Source organism: Tachyglossus aculeatus, chromosome 10 (assembly GCF_015852505.1).
Source record: "Tachyglossus aculeatus isolate mTacAcu1 chromosome 10, mTacAcu1.pri, whole genome shotgun sequence".
In the NCBI taxonomy this organism is placed as follows: Eukaryota; Metazoa; Chordata; class Mammalia; order Monotremata; family Tachyglossidae; genus Tachyglossus; species Tachyglossus aculeatus.
Window position 1 is genome coordinate 47477641 of NC_052075.1, and position 21438 is coordinate 47499078.

The 21438-nt window shown below is 45.5% G+C and overlaps 1 protein-coding gene across 2 annotated transcripts in view; it reads left to right on the forward strand.

Annotated features, from left to right (window-relative positions):
• The first annotated feature begins 4130 nt into the window (after window positions 1–4130).
• The window catches only part of NUP205 (nucleoporin 205), an 89760-nt gene continuing 72452 nt past the window's right edge, over window positions 4131–21438 (forward strand). For both annotated transcript variants that reach the window (XM_038752439.1, XM_038752440.1), the window contains exons 1-6: window positions 4131–4208; window positions 9347–9489; window positions 12617–12788; window positions 15798–15942; window positions 18274–18433; window positions 21023–21251. In XM_038752439.1, the coding sequence (XP_038608367.1) occupies window positions 4181–4208; window positions 9347–9489; window positions 12617–12788; window positions 15798–15942; window positions 18274–18433; window positions 21023–21251 (877 nt within the window). In that variant the 5' untranslated portion in view covers window positions 4131–4180. The remainder of the gene's footprint in view (window positions 4209–9346; window positions 9490–12616; window positions 12789–15797; window positions 15943–18273; window positions 18434–21022; window positions 21252–21438) is intronic.

Genomic DNA, 21438 nt, shown 5'->3' on the forward strand with positions numbered 1-21438 from the left:
TTAACAATAATAATGATGTGGGTAGCAAATACCAATCAATCAATCAATCGTATTTATTGAGCGCTTACTGTGTGCAGAGCACTGTACTAAGCGCTTGGGAAGTCCAAGTTGGCAACATATAGAGACAGTCCCTACCCAACAGTGGGCTTACAGTCTAAAATACCAATCAATCAGTCAATCATATTTATTGAGCGCTTACTGTGTGCAGAGCACTGTACTAAGCGCTTGGGAAGTCCAAGTTGGCAACATATAGAGACGGTCCCCACCCTACAGTGGGACTCCAAAACTCGTGCTTTTTCTGCTGAGCCACGCTGCTTCTCTAAAGCACTCAATAAATACCATAGATTGATTGACCGAGGTCCTAAATCATTTAGGGAGGAGAGTTGTTTATTATTTTTTCACATTCCCTGCCCACAATGGGCTTAGGGTCTAGAGTCTAACACTTCCTCACAGACTTTATCACCGTTGAATATGTTTTGTCTCCCTTCTCTGAACCTTTTCTCCGCATCCTTTCGTAAAGCAATAACCCCGATTTTTTTTTCCTTTTCCAATCAGAACGCCCTCGTACCTTGTTCGGGAATTTTTTGTCCCCGACTCGGCTTTAGGGAAGGAAAAGCTCCGTTCTATCCTCTCTGAACCCCACGTATGTGCAAGGAACTGGAAATCCTTGGCTCTCGCCGACAGATGGGTGGTTCAGGGGGCATTTAATAATAATAATAATAATGGCGGTATTTGTTAAGCGCTTACGATGTGCAAAGCACTGTTCTAAGCGCTGGGGAGGTTACAGGGTGATCAGGTTGTCCCGCGTGGGGCTCACAGTCCTCATCCCCATTTTCCAGATGAGGGCCTAAATCATTTAGGGAGGAGGGGTGTTTATTCTTTTTTCACATTCCCTGCCCACAACGGGCTTACGGTCTAGAGTCTAACATTTCCTCACAGACTTTATCACCGTTGAATATGTTTTGACACTCTTCTCTGAACCTTTTCTCCGCATCCTTTCGTAAAGCAATAACCCTGATTTTTTTCTTTTCCAATCAGAACACACTCGTACCTTGTTCGGGAATTTTTTGGCCCCGGCTCGGCTTTAGGGAAGGAAAAGCTCCGTTCTATCCTCTTTGAACCCCATGTACGTGCAAGGCAATGGAAATCCTTGGCTCTCGCCGACAGATGGGTGGTTCAGGGGGCATTTAATAATAATAATAATAATAATGGTGGTATTCGTTAAGCGCTTACTGTTGGGCAGAGATAGAGAGTCCTGGAGCCCGGATTGTGTCCCAGAGCTCTTCGGTTGGAGAATAAGCAGGGGGAAAACTGGACTCAGTTCTCCAAGATGGGTGTGACCAACGGGGAGTATAATGGCCGCGTTGTATTGCTTCCTTTGCTCTTGCATGTTGTGTTCCTATGAAGGCAGCTCCGTGCTTTTCTTGGCTTTTGAAAGAATAGCACCATGTGGCTGACTCATTTTCGGCTCCCGTTCCACCCTGATCGAAGAAGAACAGAATGGAGAAGCAGTGGCTTCGAGGCTTGGGACTCAGAAGGATCTTAGTACAGTGCTCTGCACACAGTAAGTGCTCAATAAATGCGATTGATGATGATCTGGGTTCTAATCCCATGTCTGCTCTGTGACCGTGGGCAAATATATCAAAATAATGGTACAGTGCGTCAACCACTGTTCTAAGAACTGGGATAGAGAAAAGTTTATCATTAGGTTGGACACAGCCCATGTCCCACACGGAGCTGATGGTCTTAATCCCCATTTTACAGGCCCACTGGAAATAATAATAATAATAATAATAATAATAAGATAATGATGGCATTTGTTAAGCGCTTACTATTCATTCAATGAGGTTGTCCCATAGGGGGTCTCCCAGTCTTAATCTCCATTTTACAGATGAGGTAACTGAGGCCCAGAGAAGCTAAGTGACTTGCCCAAAGTCACACAGCTGACAATGGGCAGAGTCGGGATTTGAACCCATGACCTCTGACTCCAAAGCCCTCGCTCTTTCCACTGAGCCACGCTGCTTCTCTACGATGCCATCATTATTATGTCTGTTTTCCCCCTTCTAGACTGTAAACCCTGTGTGGGCTGGGATTGTCTCTACTGCTGAATTGTGCTTTCCAAGCACTTAGTAGAGTGCTCTGCACACTGTAAGTGCTCAATAAATACGACTGACTGAATGAATAGTAGGCGCTTAACAAATGCCATACTTTCCAAGTGCTTAGTAGAGTGCCCTGCACACTGTGAGTGCTCAATAAATACGACTGAATGAATAGTAAGCGCTTAACAAATGCCATACTTTCCAGGTGCTTGGTAGAGTGCCCTGCACACTGTAAGTGTTCAATAAATACGACTGAATGAATAGTAAGCGCTTAACAAATGCCGTACTTTCCAGGCGATTAGTAGAGTGCCCTGCACACTGTAAGTGCTCAATAAATACGACTGAATGAATAGTAAGTGCTTTACAAATGCCGTACTCTCCAAGTGCTTAGTAGAGTGCCCTGCACACTGTATGAATAGTAAGTGCTTAACAAATGCCATACTTTCCAAGCACTTAGTAGAGTGCCCTGCACCCTGTAAGTGCTCAATAAATACGACTGAATGAATAGTAGGTGCTTAACAAATGCCGTACTTTCCAGGCGCTTAGTAGAGTGCCCTGCACACTGTAAGTGCTCAATAAATACGACTGAATGAATAGTAGGTGCTTAACAAATGCCGTACTTTCCAAGCGCTTAGTAGAGTGCCCTGCACCCTGTAAGTGCTCAATAAATACGACTGAATGAATAGTAGGTGCTTAACAAATGCCGTACTTTCCAGGTGCTTAGTAGAGTGCCCTGCACAGTGTAAGTGCTCAATAAATATAACTGAATGAATAGTAGGGGCTTAACAAATGCTGTTCTTTCCAAGCGCTTAGTAGAGTGCCCTGCACACTATAAGTGCTCAATAAATATAACTGAAGAATGAATAGTAAGCGCTTAACAAATGCTGTACTTTCCATGAGCTTAGTTGAGTGCCCTGCACCCTGTAAGTGCTCAATAAATACGACTGAATGAATAGTAAATGCTTAACAAATGCCGTACTTTCCAGGCACTTAGAAGAGTGCCCTGCACACTGTAAGTGCTCAATAAATATGACTGAATGACTAGTAAGCGCTTAACAAATACCGTACTTTCCAGGTGCTTAGTAGAGTGCCTTGCACACTGTAAATGCTTAATAAATACAACTGAATGAATAGTAGGGGCTTAAAAAATGCCGTACTTTCCAAGCGCTTAGTAGAGTGCTCTGCACACTGTAAATGCTCAATAAATACGACTGAATGAATAGTAAGCGCTTAACAAATGCCGTTCTTTCCAAGTGCTTAGTAGAGTGCTCTGCACACTGTAAATGCTCAAAAAATATGACTGAATGAATAGTAGGGGCTTAACAAATGCCGTACTTTCCAAGCGCTTAGTAGAGTGCTCTGCACACTGTAAATGCTCAATAAATATGACTGAATGAATAGTAAGCACTTAACAAATGCCGTACTTTCCAGGTGCTTAGTAGAGTGCCCTGCACCCTGTAAGTGCTCAATAAATACGACTGAATGAATAGTAAGCGCTTAACATATATGTATATATGTTTGCACATATTTATTACTCCATTAATTTATTTATTTTACTTGTGCATATCTATTCTACTTATTTTATTTTGTTAAAATGTTTGGTTTTGTTCTCTGTCTCCCCCTTTTAGACTGTGAGCCCCCTGTGGGGTTAGGACCGTCTCTAGATGTTGCCAACTTGGACTTCCCAAGCGCTCAGTCCAGTGCTCTGCACACAGTAAGCGCTCAATAAATACGACTGATTGATTGATTGACTAATTGATTATTTCCAGTGGGCCGGGCTCAGGGCCGAGGCCCCCACGGGCGGCACGGACTACATTTCCCAGCAGGCAGCGGGCGGCGTCTCTTCCGGTCGGAGGCCCTGGCCCGCTTTTTCGCCGCTTTGGCGCCCGATTATAATCGCCCCGACTTCGCCAAAAGGAGGAGGAAGTGTGGGAAAAGAAGCAGGGCGAATTTGGGGGGCTTCTGTGGGCGAATTTGGGGGCGAGGAGGGGGGTCCGGCGGCGTTGGCCCCTGTGGGGAGGCGCCTGGCAGGGGGACTAGGCCGCACTTCCGGTGTGGGGGCCGTTACTGGGGCCTCCAACATGGCCACGCCGTTGGCGGTAAATTCGGGTGAGTTTGGCCTCCAAGAAGCCTGCCCTTTCCTTCATTCGTTCAATTTAATCATAATAGTGATGGCCTTGGTTAAGCGCTTACTATGTGCCAAGCCCTGTTCTAAGCGCTGGTAATACTAATAATGATATTTGCTAGGCGCTTGCCATGTGCCAAGCACTGTTCTAAGGGCTGGTAATACTTATAGTAATAGTGATGGCCTTGGTTAAGCGCTTACTATGTGCCAAGCCCTGTTCTAAGCGCTGGTAATACTAATAATGATATTTGTTAGGCGCTTGCCATGTGCCAAGCACTGTTGTAAGGGCTGGTAATAATTATAGTAATAATAATGGTGTTTGTCAGGTGCTTACTATGTGCCAAGCCCTGTTCTAAGCGCTGGTAATACTAATAATGATATTTGTTAGGCGCTTGCCATGTGCCAAGCACTGTTGTAAGGGCTGGTAATAATTATAGTAATAATAATGGTGTTTGTCAGGTGCTTACTATGTGCCAAGCCCTGTTCTAAGCGCTGGTAATACTAATAATGATATTTGTTAAGCGCTTACCATGTGCCAAGCACTGTTCTAAGGGCTGGTAATAATTATAGTAATAATGATGGTATTTGGTAGGCGCTTACTATATGCCAAGCCCTGTTCTAAGCGCTGGTAATACTAATAATGATATTTGTTAGGCGCTTGCCATGTGCCAAGCACTGTTCTAAGGGCTGGTAATACTTATAGTAATAATAATGGTATTTGTCAGGCGCTTACTATGTGCCAAGCCCTGTTCTAAGCGCTGGTAATACTAATAATGATATTTGTTAAGCGCTTGCCATGTGCCAAGCACTGTTGTAAGGGCTGGTAATAATTATAGTAATAATGATGGTATTTGGTAGGCGCTTACTATGTGCCAAGCCCTGTTCTAAGCGCTGGTAATACTAATAATGATATTTGTTAGGCACTTGCCATGTGCCAAGCACTGTTCTAAGGGCTGGTAATAATTATAGTAATAATTTTGGTATTTGTTAGGCGCTTACTATGTGCCAAGCCCTGTTCTAAGGGCTGGTAATACTAATAATGATGGTATTTGTTAGGCGCTTACTATGTGCCAAGCACTGTTCTAAGAGCTGGTAATACTTATAGTAATAATGATGGTATTTGGTAGGCGCTTACTATGTGCCAAGCCCTGTTCTAAGCGCTGGTAATACTAATAATGATATTTGTTAAGCGCTTACCATGTGCCAAGCACTGTTCTAAGGGCTGGTAATAATTATAGTAATAATGATGGTATTTGGTAGGCGCTTACTATGTGCCAAGCCCTGTTCTAAGGGCTGGTAGTAATTATAATAATGATGGTATTTGTTAGGCGCTTACTATGTGCCAAGCACTGTTCTAAGGGCTGGTAATACTTATAGTAATAATGATGGTATTTGGTAGGCGCTTACTATGTGCCAAGCCCTGTTCTAAGCGCTGGTAATACTAATAATGATATTTGTTAGGCGCTTGCCATGTGCCAAGCACTGTTCTAAGGGCTGGTAATAATTATAGTAATAATGATGGTATGTGGTAGGCGCTTACTATGTGCCAAGCCCTGTTCTAAGCGCTGGTAATACTAATAATGTATTTTATACTTTTAGACGGTGAGCCCACTGTTGGGTAGGGACTGTCTCTATATGTTGCCAGTTTGTACTTCCCAAGCGCTTAGTACAGTGCTCTGCACATAGTAAGCGCTCAATAAATACGATTGATGATAATGATAGTAATGATATTTGTTAGGCGCTTGCCATGTGCCAAGCACTGTTCTAAGGGCTGGTAATAATTATAGTAATAATGATGGTATTTGGTAGGCGCTTACTATGTGCCAAGTACTGTTCTGAGCGCTGGTAATACTAAGGGCTGGTAATAATTATAGTAATAATGTTCGGCGCTTACTATGTGCCAAGCCCTGTTCTAAGCGCTGGTAATACTAAGGGCTGGTAATAATTATAGTAATAATGTTCAGCGCTTACTATGTGCCAAGCCCTGTTCTAAGCGCTGGTAATACTAAGGGCTGGTAATAATTATAGTAATAATGTTCGGCGCTTACTATGTGCCAAGCCCTATTCTAAGCGCTGGTAATACTAATAATGATATTTGTTAAGCGCTTACCATGTGCCAAGCACTGTTCTAAGGGCTGGTAATAATGATAATAATGATGGTACTTGGTAGGCGCTTACTATGTGCCAAGCACTGTTCTAGGAGCTGCTAATAATTATAGTAATAATGGTATTTGGTAGGCGCTTACTATGTGCCAAGCCCTGTTCTAAGCACTGGTAATACTAATAATGATATTTGTTGAGTGCTTACCATGTGCCAAGCACTGTTCTAAGGGCTGGTAATAATTATAGTAATAGTGATGGTATTTGGTAGGCGCTTACTATGTGCCAAGCCCTGTTCTAAGCGCTGGTAATACTAATAATGATATTTGTTAGGCGCTTACCATGTGCCAAGCACTGTTCTAAAGGCTGGTAATAATTATAATAATGATGGTATTTGTTAGGCGCTTACTATGTGCCAAGCACTGTAATAAGAACTGGTAATACTTATAGTAATAATGATAGTATTTGGTAGGTGCTTACTATGTGCCAAGCCCTGTTCTAAGCGCTGGTAATACCTGTATATATGTATATATGTTTGTACATATTTATTGCTCTATTTATTCATTTGTTTATTTTACTTGTACATATCTATTCTATTTATTTTATTTTGTTAGTATGTTTGGTTTTGTTCTCCGGCTCCCCCTTCTAGACTGTGAGCCCACTGTTGGGTAGGGACTGTCTCTGTGTGTTGCCAACTTGTACTTCCCAAGCGCTTAGTACAGTGCTCTGCACACTTGCCCAAAGTCACCCAGCTGACAAGCGGCGGAGTGCGGATTCGAACCCATGACCTCTGGCTCCCAAGCCTGGGTTCTTTCCACTGAGCCACGCTGCTTCTCCTTAGGGAGCGCTTACTGTGTGGAGAGCACTGTACTGAGCGCTTGGAAAGTACAATTGGGCAAGAGACAGTCCCTACCCAACGACGGGCTCGCAGTCTAGGAGGGAGAGAGACAACAAAACAAAACAAACTCCTCTTCTCCCCCTCTTTCATTTCTCCTCCCGTCAACCAATCAATCAATTGTATTTATTGAGCGCTTACTATGTGCAGAGCACTGTACTAAGCACTTGGGAAGTACAAATTGGCAACATACAGAGACAGTCCCTACCCAACAGTGGGCTCACGGTCTAAAAACCACGTCTAAAAAAAACTCCCGTCCCCATAGCCCATCTGTATATATCTGTAATTTATTTATTATCTATCTATTTATTTACACTAATATCTGTCTCCCCCTATAGACTGTGAGCTCGCCGTGGGCAGGAATGTTATTCGTATCGAGCGCTTACTGTGTGCAGAGCGCTGTACTAAGCGCTTGGGAGAGGTCAGTATAACATCCCATTCCCTGCCCACAACGAGCTCACAGTCCAGAGCTCACAGGAATGTGTTGTTATATTGTCCCCTCCCAAGCGCTTAGTACAGTGCTTTGTACATAGTAAGCGCTCAATAAATAGTGAATGAATGAATGAATGCCACCCTGACCCGAGCCCACCACAGTAGACAATAGTCTCCCCCTTTTAGACTGTGAGCCCACTGTTGGGTAGGGACTGTCTCTATATGTTGCCAACTTGGACTTCCCAAGCGCTTAGTACAGTGCTCTGCACATAGTAAGCGCTCAATAAATAGTGAATGAATGAATGAATGCCACCCTGACCCGAGCCCACCACAATAGACAATAGTCTCCCCCTTTTAGACTGTGAGCCCACTGTTGGGTAGGGACTATCTCTATATGTTGCCAACTTGGACTTCCCAAGCGCTTAGTACCGTGCTCTGCACATAGTAAGCGCTCAATAAATACGATTGATGATGATGATAAATACGATTGATTGATTGATTGATTGAATAGAAGCATGCGTGAGCCAGGACAAGGAACAGAGTGGCTTTGAAGGTGTCTTAGGATATGGTGAAAATTAAAGTTAAAGTTGGGGTTATAGAGGCTTGTGAAGTTAGGTCTGGTTGGGTCCCGTAGTCTATAAAATGTGTAAGAGGGATAAATTGGGGTTGTGTGAAGAAATGTGTTTAAAAAATGGAGTCACAGCTAAACTCACACTGATAGTAAAGTCTTATGTTAGGGTCGTACCCTCTGAAATCCATCCAAATGCTAATCCTCTCCAGTTTACTTGGTTACCAGGTGATTATCATCTCAAGATGTTAAATATATGGTTTAGAAGACAAAAAGTGATTCTTAGCTATTGACAAAGCATTTTTTGTGTACCTTCTGGCCAAATCTTGTACGTAGATGAAATCTGCTGTGCTTTCTTCACCCTCTGCAACACCTCATCACCCATTTTGTGAGCTTTTCCACTTTGCCGAGGTTGGGCCACGTGGACAGTGGCCGTCAGCCCCATGGCGAGGGGAGAGAAGGGTGAACGGATCGAAGGTTGTTGAGGATGCCTCTCCCTTCACATGGCCTGCTTTTCCTCTGCTGATCTTATTAGTAGTAATAATAATAATTGTGGTATTTGTTAAGCGCTTACCGCGTGCCAGGCTGGAGTGGATCTGAGCAGATCGAGTTGTCCCACGTGGGGCTCCCAGTCTCAAACCCCATTTTACAGAGAGAGTAACTAAAATAGAAGTAAGTAAAGTGACTTGCCCAAGGCCACGCAGCGGACGAGCCGGGATTAGAACCCCTGACCCGATTCCCAGGCCCCTGCTCTCTCCACTGCGCCGTGCTGCTTCCCATTTTAGGAGAGCTGACGTAGCCTGGAGTTTTCGGCTTGTTCCAGCCGCAAGCAAACCTTGGGATTCGGGATCGGTGGTTGTGATGGTATTTATTGACTATCCAATGGCTGCGCTAGATGGGGCTTGTATCTGTAGGGTGTGGGAAATTGTAGAGTGGTGGTGTCAGAGGAAAAATAAAGCGACTGGTATATTTCCATATCAACACTCATTGGCCTAAATAATTTGCTTTTAATCGGCAATGAGACCCTCCGTCCCCAGTACATCCAGCTGTTTAGTAGTACCGAATACCGAGAAGGAGCCCTGTTCCGATAAGTGGAAATTTCAAACTTGATTTGATTTCTCCTTCAGCTGCTAGCCTGTGGGGGCCATACAAAGACATCTGGCAGTCGGTGGGAAACGCCATTTGGAAGCGGCAGCCTGAAGCCATCCACCTTGTTGATTTGATTTTGAAGAAACACAAGCCCGACTTTATCTCGTTGTTCAGAAATCCGGTAAGCCAGCCCTTTACTTTGTCGAATTTCTGTTTTCATTTGGAGAGAACTGATGGCTGGCTCCGCGCGGGCAGAGCGTAGCATGATTTTGAGGGTGGGGGTAGAATGGATGGGGCAGTATATATATATAATGGCATTTCTTAAGCGCTTACTAGGTGCGGAGCACTGTTCTAAGCGCTGGGGAGGTTACAAGGTGATCAGGTTGTCCCACGGGGGGCTTACAGTCTTAATCCCCGTTTGACAGATGAGGTAACTGAGGCACAGAGAAGTTAAGTGACTTGCCCAAAGTCACCCAGCTGACAATTGGCAGAGCCGGAATACGAACCCATGACCTCTGACTCCAAAAGCCCAGGCTCTTTCCACTGAGCTACGCTGTTTCTCTAAAATGATGGCATTTGTTAAGAGCTTACCATGTGCAAAGCGCTGTTCGAAGCTCTGGGGGGGATACAGGATGATCAGGTTGTCCCACGGGGGGGCTCACAGTCTACATCCCCATCTTACAGATGAGGTAACTGAGGCTCCGAGAAGTGAAGTGACTTGCCCAAGGTCACACAGCAGACATGTGGCGAAGCTGGGATTCGAACCCATGACCTCCGACTCCAAAGCCCGGGCTCTTCCCACTGAGCCACACAAATAGTAGAGTCTGGGCAAGAGGAGGGAATAATAATAATAATAATAATAATAATAATAATAATAATAATAATAATGATAATGTTGGTATTTGTTAAGCACTTACTATGTGCCAAGCACTGTTCTAAGTGCTGGGGTAGACACAGGATAATCAGGTTGTCCCACGTGGGGCTCACAGTCTTCATCCCCATTTTCCAGATGAGGGAACTGAGGCCCAGAGAAGTTAAGTGACTTAAGTTCACACAGCTGACAAGTGGCGCAGCCAGGATTTGAACCCACGACCTCTGATTCCAAAGCCCGGGCTCTTTCCACTGAGCCACGCTGCTTGAAGGAAAGCGAAGAAGAGGGGAGGGAAGGGAGGCCGTGTGGCCTGGTGGGAAGATTGTGGAGCCAGAAATCAGGAGACCTGGAACCGAATCCCGGTTTTCCCTTAGGTCTGTTGGGACTCGAGCCACATCTGTAAAATGGGGGTAAGATATCAGTTGTCCCTGCCTCTCTATGTGTTGCCGACTTGTACTTCCCAAGCGCGTAGTACAGTGCTCTGCACACAATAAGGGCTCAATAAATACGATCGATTGATTGATTCAAATGCGAGGGCATGGGTCCATTCTGATTATCCTCTACCTACGCCAGGGTTTAGCACATAGTAAGCCCGTAATAAGTGCCGTGAATAATAAGGGGAGAGAGGAAGGAGGAGGGAAAGCTACTCCCGGTTACTTTCCGTTCCTCCCTGCTGCTTTGGAATCCGCCCAGGATGCAGAAGATGTTCCGGGAAAGAGGAGGGACCCGTCGGGACGGAGGCACGCCTGTGCTGATCTTTGGACGTGGGCGTTCCACGGTGCCGGCAAACTTACACTTCCCAAGCGCTTAGTACAGTGCTCTGCACACAGTAAGCGCTCAATAAATGCGATTGAATGAATGAATGAATGCCATGTCGCTCTTGTCCCTGTTGAACTTGCTGCCCCTTTCAGTCAGTCGTATTTATTGAGCGCTTACTGTGTGCGGAGCACTGTACTAAGCGCTTGGGAAGTACAAGTTGGCAACATAGAGAGACGGTCCCGACCCAACAGTGGGCTCACAGTCTAACCCCCTGCCCCTGGGCAGGGGGGAGAAGGGTCCGATGAGTCCTTCCCCGGGGAAGCCTGCCCCTGGAACCCGGCGAGGTCCTGAGAAACGTCCCCGTCCTCTCCGTCAGTCGGTCAATTGTGTTTATTGAGCACTTACCGTACGCACAGCACTGTACTGAGCACTTGGGAGAGGACAATACAACAATATCATCAATCGTATTTATTGAGCGCTTACTGTGTGCAGAGCACTGTACTAAGCACTTGGGAAGTCCAAGTTGGCAACATATAGAGACGGTCCCTACCCAACAGTGGGCTCGCAGTCTAAAAGGACACAATATGACACATTCCCTGCCCACAGTGAGCTTACAGTCTAGAGGGCACAAGGTGTGCCAAGGCGGTGACTCTCTCGAATCGATCTCCACCCCCGCCCCTGTGGCTCCGAGCGGTCATCATCATCAATCGTATTTATTGAGCGCTTACTGTGTGCAGAGCACTGTACTAAGCGCTTGGGAAGTACAAATTGGCAGCATATAGAGACAGTCCCTGCCCAACAGTGGGCTCACAGTCTAAAAGAGGGTGAGGCAGAGGGGGCATGCTGCGGCTGGCTGGCAGTGCCCCCCAAAAGCCAGCCCCAAGAGAACGATCGCCCCATCACTCCCTTAAAGTTGATGCCGAGGCCTATGTTGTTGAGTCTCCCGTGACGCTCCAGGTTTTCATCGTTTACAAAAGAAGTCTTCAGAGGGATGCCAATTTAATAATAATAATAATGGCATTTATTTAGCATTTACTATGTGCAAAGCACTGGAGGGGTTACAAGGTGATCAGGTTGTCCCTCGGGGGGTTTAGAGTCTTAATCCCCATTTTACAGATGAGGGAACTGAGGCCCAGAGAAGTGAAGTGACTTTCCCAAAGTCACCCAGCTGACAATTGGCGGAGCCGGGGTTTGAACCCGTGACCTCTGACTCCAAAGCCCGGGCTCTTTTCCACTGAGCCCTGCTGCTTCTCTAAATTTGACTAATTTTGTTGATGGAGGCCTGATTACTTAATCAGCAGTCAGTTCTTCATTTCTTCATAAGCTCCTTCTAGACCGGAGCTAGAAACGTCGGAGAAATGCTTCATCAGTTTTTAGAACTTCTCTGCTGTTCCCCATTAACCTTGAGGTTTTAAGAGCAGTGTCAAAAGTACATAGGTGACCACGCTTGTCGTGTCATTTTGTGTGTTCCCTCTGTTTTTATTTGCAATTTCCTTTTGCAGCTAAAACCGTGTAGTAGCGTAAGAACGTTCTGAAAGCCAAGTTATAGAGTTGCCGTTTTTTACCATTCATAACCATTGAGACTTTAAGAGCAGCGTCAGAAGTATATAGGTGGCTGCATTTGTCGTGCCATCTTAGAAGCGTTCGCTCCGGTTTTATTTTCAATTTCCTTTTGCAGCCCAAAAACGTTCAGCAGCATGAGAAGATTCAGAAAGCCAGCACGGAGGGAGTCGCCATCCAGGGACAGCAAGGAACGCGCCTTCTTCCAGAGCAGCTCATCAGGGAGGCTTTTATCCTCAGCGACCTCTTCGATATCGGGGAGCTGGCGGCGGTCGAACTGCTCTTGGCCGGTAAGTTGGCACTGAGCCCAAGGCAGTCCGACTTCTTTGACCCATCGACGCACGTCGCCGGAATCTGACCCAGTGAAAGGACTCGGTCGCAATTTCAGCGTGTCAGTTTTTCGAAGCGTTCTCGAGAGGCAGCGTGGCTCAGGGGATCACGCACAGCCTGGGAGTCTTGTACATGTTTACTATTCTATTTTATTTTGTTAATGTGTTTGGTTGTCTGTCTCCTCCTTCTAGACTGTGAGCCCATTGTTGGCTCAATATGTTGCCAACTTGTACTTCCCAAGCGCTCAGTACAGTGCTCTGCATGCAGTAAGCGCTGAATAAATACGATTGCGTGAATCATCATCATCAATCGTATTTATTGAGCGCTTACTGTGTGCAGAGCACTGTACTAAGCGCTTGGGAAGTACAAATTGGCAACATATAGAGACAGTCCCTACCCGACAGTGGGCTCACAGTCTAAAAGGGGGAGACAGAGAACAAAACCAAACATACTAACAAAATAAAATAAATAGAATAGATATGTACAAGTAAAATAAATAAATAAATAGAGTAATAAATGATTAGCACATGTACATGTGCTATGTACAAATTGGCAACATATAGAGACAGTCCCTACCCAACAGTGGGCTCACAGTCTAAAAGCGGGAGACAGAGAACAAAGAGAGCAAACAGAGAAAAAAGAACAGAAAACAGAGAACAAAACCAAACATACTAACAAAATAAAATAAATAGAATAGATATGTACAAGTAAAATAAATAAATAAATAAACAGAGTAATAAATATATGAATGAATGAATGAGTCAGAAGGACCTGGGTTCTAATCCTCGACTCCTCCACGTGTCTGCTGTGTGACTTCGGGGAAGTCACTTCACCCTTCTGAGCCCCAGATACATCATCTGTAAAATGGGGATCGAGACCGTGATTCCCATGGGCGACGTGAACTGCGTCCAGCCAGGCACTTACTATGTGCCAGGCACTGTACTAAACGCTGCGGTAGATATAAGTTAGTCAGGGCGGACACAGACCTCCTTCAGCAGCCGGTCTTTGATCCTCAGGTAGATTGGGAGACCCTGGAGGGCAGCAGGCCAAGAAGGGTGGGTTTAAGGGGCAGGGTTGAGATTTTAGAAGCAGTCTAAAATATTTTGGAGGCAAAGTCTGAATCAGTCGGTCGTACTGAGTGCTTACTATGTGCAGAGCACTGTTGTAAGCGTTTGGGAGACTACAGTACAGCAGAGGAGTTGGAGGACACGTTCCCCTCCCACGACTAGCTGACAGTCTAGAATGGGAGACGGGTTTGTTGTCCGTCTCCCCCTTCTAGACTGTGAGCCCGTCGTTGGGTAGGGACCGTCTATATGTTGCTGACTTGTACTTCCCAAGCGCTTAGTACAGTGCTCTGCACACAGTAAGCGCTCAATAAATACGATTGAATGAACGAATGAATAGCTTGGAACAGTTCCTGACGCACAATCTGCCCTTAATGATTATCATCGTAAAGACAACAAAAAAAGCAAGTATAATTGGAAAAGAAAATGCCGGGCTTGGTGCCCCAGAAGTTGCAGCCCTGTGCCCTCGAGCCAACAGGTCCCTGGAAAGAGTGCGGGCTTGGGAGTAAGAGGTTGTGGGTTCTAATCCTGACTCCGCCACTTGTCAGCCGTGTGACTTTGGGCAAGTCACTTAGCTTCTCGGGGCCTCGATTACCTCATCTGTAAAATGGGGATTAAGACCGTGAGCCCCAAGTGGGACAATCTGATAACCCTGTATCTATCCCAGTGCTTGGCACATAGTAAGCGCTTAACAAAAACTATCATTAATTGATTAATTAATTAAAGACGACCCTTCGCTCTCCTCCCTATCCCCTGCCGTCCCGGTTTCTCATTTTGACCCAGGTTCATGTGTGGATCTGGCAGAACGTTCATTTATTCAGTCAGTTGGTCGTATTTACTGAGCGCTTACTGTGCACAAAGCACTGTACTAAGCTCTTGGGACAGTACAGTATGACAAGAAACAGACACATTCCTGCCCACAATGAGCTCATAGTCTAGAGGAGTTCGGCTTTTGGGGGGGCCCAAGCCACACACCTGGTAGAAATAATAGTTTTTATTGAGTGCTTACTGTGCATAGAGCACTGTACTAAGCCGTTGGGAGAGTCCAGTATAATAATACACAACAATACCCTTCCCCACATTGGGTGCTGCCTACATTCAGTCGTATTTATTGAGCTCTTACTGTGTGCAGAGCACTGTCCTAAGCGCTTGGGAAGTACAAGTTGGCAACCTATAGAGACGGTCCCTACCCAACAACGGGCTAAGAGTCTAGAAGCAGCGTGGCTCAGTGGAAAGATCATGGGTTTCGGAGTCAGAGGTCATGGGTTCAAATCCCGGCTCCGCCAGCTGTCAGCTGTGTGACTTTGGGCAGGCCACGTAACTTCTCTGTGCCTCAGTTCCCTCATCTGTAAAAGTGGGGATGAAGACTGTGAGCCCCCGTGGGACAACCTGATCACCTCGTAACCTCCCCAGCGCGTAGAGCAGTGCTTTGCACATAGGAAGCGCTGAGCGTGGCTCAGTGGAAAGAGCCCGGGCTTTGGAGTCAGAGGTCATGGGTTCAAATCCCAGCTCTGCCACTAGTCCGCTGTGTGACTTTGGGCAAGTCACTTCACTTCTCTGTGCCTCACTTCCCTCATCTGCAAAATGGGGATTGAAACTGTGAGCCTCCCGTGGGACAACCTGATTACCTTGTAACCTCCCCAGTGCTTAGAACAGGGCTTTGCACGTAGTAAGCGCCTAATGAATGCCATGATGATGATTATTATTATAAATGCCATCATTATTATTATCCTTATGCATCCGACCACGTCTCTGGCCGCCGCGTGACACGGCATCCGTCCCGGTGGAGGAGCTCGGTGGTTCCCCACGAGCGCCGGCGCCGTGGAAGCGGCCGCTGCGGCGGAGCGGAGGGTATTTGGAAAGTGGGCGTTTTGTTGCTCATTCTGTGTCTGCTTCCTCCCCCAGGGGAACACCAGCAGCCTCACTTCCCTGGGCTAACCAGGGGCTTGGTAGCCGTCCTTCTGTACTGGGATGGGAAGCGGTGCCTTGCCAATTCCCTGAAAGCCCTGATTCAGTCTCGGCGGGGCAAGACGTGGACACTGGAACTCAGGTCAGTTTATCGCTCCGTGCCCCCGCTAAGTCTTAAGAGTCCCTGAACCACTTTCTTGCTTTGATCCATTCAGCCACTGGTCAGCTGTGTGACTTTGGGCAAGTCGCTTCACTTCTCTGGGCCTCAGTGACCTCACCTGTAAAATGGGGATGAAGACTGGGAGCCCCCCGTGATCACCTTGTAACCTTCCCGGCGCTTAGAACAGTGCTTTGCATATCATAAGTGCTTAACAAATGCCATCTGTTGGGTAGGGCCCGTCTCTATATGTTGCCAACTTGTACTTCCCAAGCGCTTAGTACAGTGCTCTGCACACAGTAAACGCTCAATAAATACGATTGATTGATTGACTGTCTCTATATGTTGCCAACTTGTACTTCCCAAGCGCTTAGTACAGTGCTCTGCACACAGTAAGCGCTCAATAAATGCGATTGAATGAATGAGTGAATAATTATTATTGAATTGAGTGCTTACTGTGTGCTTGGGAGAGAACAATACAGCAGTAGTCACATTCCCTGCCCACAGTGAACTTACAGTCTTCTGAAATACTGGGGAGGAACAAGATTTTTGGTAGTTTGACCTCTTGAAGAGAAGGGTTTCTTATCTCTCTCCAATCAGTCTGCTTATGACAACAATAATAATAATAATAATATTGGTATTTGTTAAGCGCTTACTATGTGTCAAGCACTGTTCTAAGCATTGGCGGGGATATGAGGTAATCAAAGTTGTCCCACGTGGGGCTCACAGTCTTCATCCTCATTTTACAGGTGAGGGAACTGAGTCACAGAGAAGTGAAGTGATTTGCCCAAAGTCACCCAGCTGACAAGTGGCAGAGCCGGGATTAGAACCCACACCCTGTGACTCCCAAGCCCGGGCTCTTTCCACTGAGCCACGCTGCTTCTCCCCTTGTATCGTACTCCCCAAAGCGCTTCCTGTATATATGTACATATGCTTGTACATATTTATTACTCTATTTATTTTACTTGTACATATCTATTCTATTTATTTTATTTTGTTAGTATGTTTGGTTTTGTTCTCTGTCTCCCCCTTTTAGACTGTGATCCCACTGTTGGGTAGGGACTGTCTCTATATGTTGCCAACTTGGACTTCCCAAGCGCTTAGTACAGTGCTCTGCACACAGTAAGCGCTCAATAAATACAATTGATGATGATGATGATAGGGACTGTCTCTATATGTTGCCAACTTGGACTTCCCAAGCACTTAGTCCAGTGCTCTGCACACAGTAAGCGCTCAATAAATACAATTGATGATGATGATGATAGGGACTGTCTCTATATGTTGCCAACTTGGACTTCCCAAGCACTTAGTACAGTGCTCTGCACACAGTAAGTGCTCAATAAATACGATTGATTGATTGATTAGGACAGTGTTCTCCACATAGTAGGTGCAAAGATAAATACCATCGATAAATCGGCTCAAGAAACACCATCCTCGGAGGAACCAGGGTGCCATAGCTAGTTGCTTTTTGCTTTCAGTTTGTACTGTATTAATCCCTATTCTGAAGTAATAAGATTGACCCAAGCAGCGGTTCTTTGACAAAGCGGCAAACCCGACGCATTTTCCTCAGGCGTGGCTTCACCGTGCGGCCTCGGTTTAGATCTGGGTGACGAGGGTCCTGATCATCATCGTCAATCATCATCATCAATCGTATTTATTGAGCGCTTACTGTGTGCAGAGCACTGTACTAAGCGCTTGGGAAGTACAAATTGGCAACACATAGAGACAGTCCCTACCCAACAGTGGGCTCACGGTCTAAAAAATCATTTAGATTTACAATCAATTGATTTACAATCAATTTACAATTGATTTACAATCAATTGATCATTCTAGTGGGTTTTAAAAGCCGCGGTTTTCAAGGTGAAGTGTTCTGGTAATGGAGCCGTTGAATTTCCAGCTTGTACGTGAGGCCCAGTGACTGAGTGGGCAGTGATTTTTGAAATGAAGGGGGGACCTTTTTCAGAAGAAGGCACGGAGTTCCATTGTCTTGTTCTCCGTGTTTAATGTGTTTTTTTGTGTGTTATCAACTCCCTTTCGTTGTTGATGATTCTGTCGTTGTGGTGCTAGTTTATCATCTGGCTTATTGGAAATTCACGGGCCGATGAGAAACAGACCAAATTCACCGGTTTTAGTTTAGATTTACTGAAGAAGAAAAGGAGTCCGTTTCTCTGGGGAGTAGGGTTGCTTCCACCTCCCCAGGACAGAATAAACTAATAACAATTTAACAATTTTAGCGCGCCTTTCCCCGTGATGAAAGCGGAGGTAGCGGCATTATTTCCCCTTATGAAACTTCATTTGGTTTCTTTGTCATTACAGCCCTGAGCTGGTGTCCATGACAACCCGCTTCACGGATGAGCTGATGGAGCAGGGATTGACTCATAAGATCCTGACTCTCGTGTCACAAATTGATGTGAACAACGAGTTCGAGAAACTACAGCGGGACCGAGGTTTGGGCAGTGAGAAGCATCGCAAAGAGGCAAGAGTCCTAACGTTATTTCAGAAGCTTTTTCTTTTCTTTTTTTTTTTTCTTTTTAAAGCTAGTCTGAAATGCAGACACGTAAAGGCCTTTTGGCTTAGTGGAAAGAACCCGGGCTTGGGACTCAAGAGGACGTGGGTTCTAATCCCGGCTCCGCCACTTGACTGTTGCGTGACCTTGGGCAAGCCACTTAACTTCTCTGTGCCTCAGTTCCCTCATCTGTAAAACGGGGATTAAGACTGTGAGCCCCACGTGGGTCAACCTGATGACCTTGTATCTACCCCAGCGCTTAGAACAGTGGACCGTCTCTATATGTTGCCAACTTGTACTTCCCAAGCGCTTAGTACAGTGCTCTGCACACAGTAAGCGCTCAATAATTACGATTGATTGATTGCTTGGCATGTAGTAAGTGCTTAACAAATACCATCATTATTATTATTATTAATCCCAGCTGTGCCATTTATCGGCTGTGTGACTTGGGGCAAGTCCACTTCTCTATGCCTCAGTTACGTCATCTGTAAAATGGGGATTAAGTCTGTGAGCCCATGTGGGGCAACCTGATGACCTCGTGTCTACCCCAGCACTTAGGACAATGCTTGGCACATAGTAAGCGCTTAGCAAATACCATTATTATTTAAATTGTACGTTTTAATGATAGGAAAAGCCTTGGCCCATTAGTCAGTAGTATTGAGGGCTAACTGCATGCAGAGCACTGGGCTAAGCACTTGGGAAAGTACAATGCAGCGAAGTCGGTAGACACTCAACAAGGAGCTTGCGGCTTACAGGGGACGATAGACTGTTGAACGTTTAATCAGTCAGTGGTATTTAATAATAATAATGATGGCATTTATTAGGCGCTTACTATGTGCAAAGCACTGTTCTAATTGCTGGGGAGGTTACAAGGTGATCATATTGTCCCACGAGGGGCTCACGGTCTTAATCCCCATTTTACAGATGAGGGAACTGTGGCACAGAGAAGAATAATAATAATAATGGCATTTATTAAGCACTTACTATAGGCAAAGCACTGTTCAAGGTGATCAGGTTGTCCCACGTGGGGCTTACAGCCTTCATCCCCATTTTGCAGATGAGGTAACTGAGGCATAGAGAAGTTAAATGACTTGCCCAAAGCTGATAAGACTTTTCACGGTCTTTCAGACTGTGAGCCCACTGTTGGGTAGGGACCGTCTCTTCATGTTGCCAACTTGTACTTCCCAAGCGCTTAGTACAGTGCTCTGCACACAGTAAGTGCTCAATAAATACGATTGATGATGATGATGATGATGATGATAAGTGGCAGAGCCAGGATTTGAACCTATGACCTCTGACTCCAAAGCCCATGCCCTTTTTCACTGAGAGTGTTTACTGTGCGCAGAGGAAAATCACAATACACGGGAGTTGGGAGACGCATGCGATCCTTGCTTGCAGTCTGCAGCCAAGGAGTTTACAAACTACGGGGATTTGCCTACAGTCAATCAATCAATCAATCAATCGTATTTATTGAGCGCTTACTATGTGCAGAGCACTGTACTAAGCGCTTGGGAAGTACAAATTGGCAACACATAGAGACAGTCCCTACCCAACAGTGTGCTCACAGTCTAAAAGGGGGAGACAGAGAACAGAACCAAACATACCAACAAAATAAAATAAATAGGATAGAAATGTACAAGTAAAATAAATAAATAAATAAATAGAGTAATAAATATGTACAACCATATATACAGGTATATATATATATATATGTATATATATATATATACATATATACAGTCGACTTAAGTATATCCCAGCCTCGTCCAGCCACATCGATTCTCCTCCGTTACTGCCGTGTCCTTTTGTTTTGGGGGAAGCTGAGGCACGGGGACTATGAGTTGGGATTTACCGTTATCCGCAATAAAGTACAGAAAACAGAAACTGCGAGTAGCCTGGGCGCACCCCCCCCAGCCCTCAAACACACATACACACTTGTACATATCTATTCTATTTATTTTATTTAGTTAGTATGTTTGGTTTTGTTCTCTGTCTCCCCCTTTTAGACTGTGAGCCCACTGTTGGGTAGGGACTGTCTCTGTATGTTGCCAATTTGTACTTCCCAAGCACTTAGTACAGTGCTCTGCACATAGTAAGCGCTCAATAAATACGATTGATGATGATGAACACAGAGCCGTTTAGCGTACCCCAGAATATAGGTGGGGGTGGGAAGAAGAAGCTCTCAAGTTTAATTAAAAAAAAAATAAAGGCTGGGAGTTGGGAAGCCCCTATTTCATGGTAAGTCGGGAGGAGATTGGGGGACAATTCTTCCATACCAATGTGTGCTTCCCGAGCCCAGATAATCCAAAGTTTACCGTCTAGACCGTAAGCTCACTGTGGACAGGGAACGGGCCTACCCACGCTGTTGTATTTATTTTTCCAAGCGCTCAGAACGGCGTCCTGCGCACAGTAAGCGTTCAGTCAATAGCTTCAGGTTGCTTTCATGAAAATGTAAAAGCAGCTCTTGGGATCAAAGTGAAATTGAGACATTTTGGAATAACGAAAGGAAAAATCCCGGGGTCCCGTGTTCACGGTGATAATGGCGCGTTCGTTTCCTAGGTTTCGGATCTCATCAAGGAATGCCGGCAGTCTCTGGCGGAAAGCCTATTTGCGTGGGCCTGCCAGTCCCCCTTGAGCAAAGATGACACCCTGCTACTTATTGGCCATTTGGAAAGAGTTACAGTTGAAGCGGACGGCTCACTGGACAGCGTGAATCTGGCTCTCGTCATGGCTCTCCTCTACTGCTTTGATATCAGTTTTATCGAGCAGGGTACCGAGGATCGAGAAGGTACTGACACCGCCTCTCCGTTAGAAATGCATTTTATGAAAGATGGATTGAAAATGAAGTGGTTAACACTTTGGAGGAGTAAAAGATGCTAGAAGAAATAGATGTTCGCGTGGTTTTTGTTTTCATTTAAACTTCAGTCCATTGCACATGCAGATAAAATGTGACGTGTATTTACTAGGTTAATAAT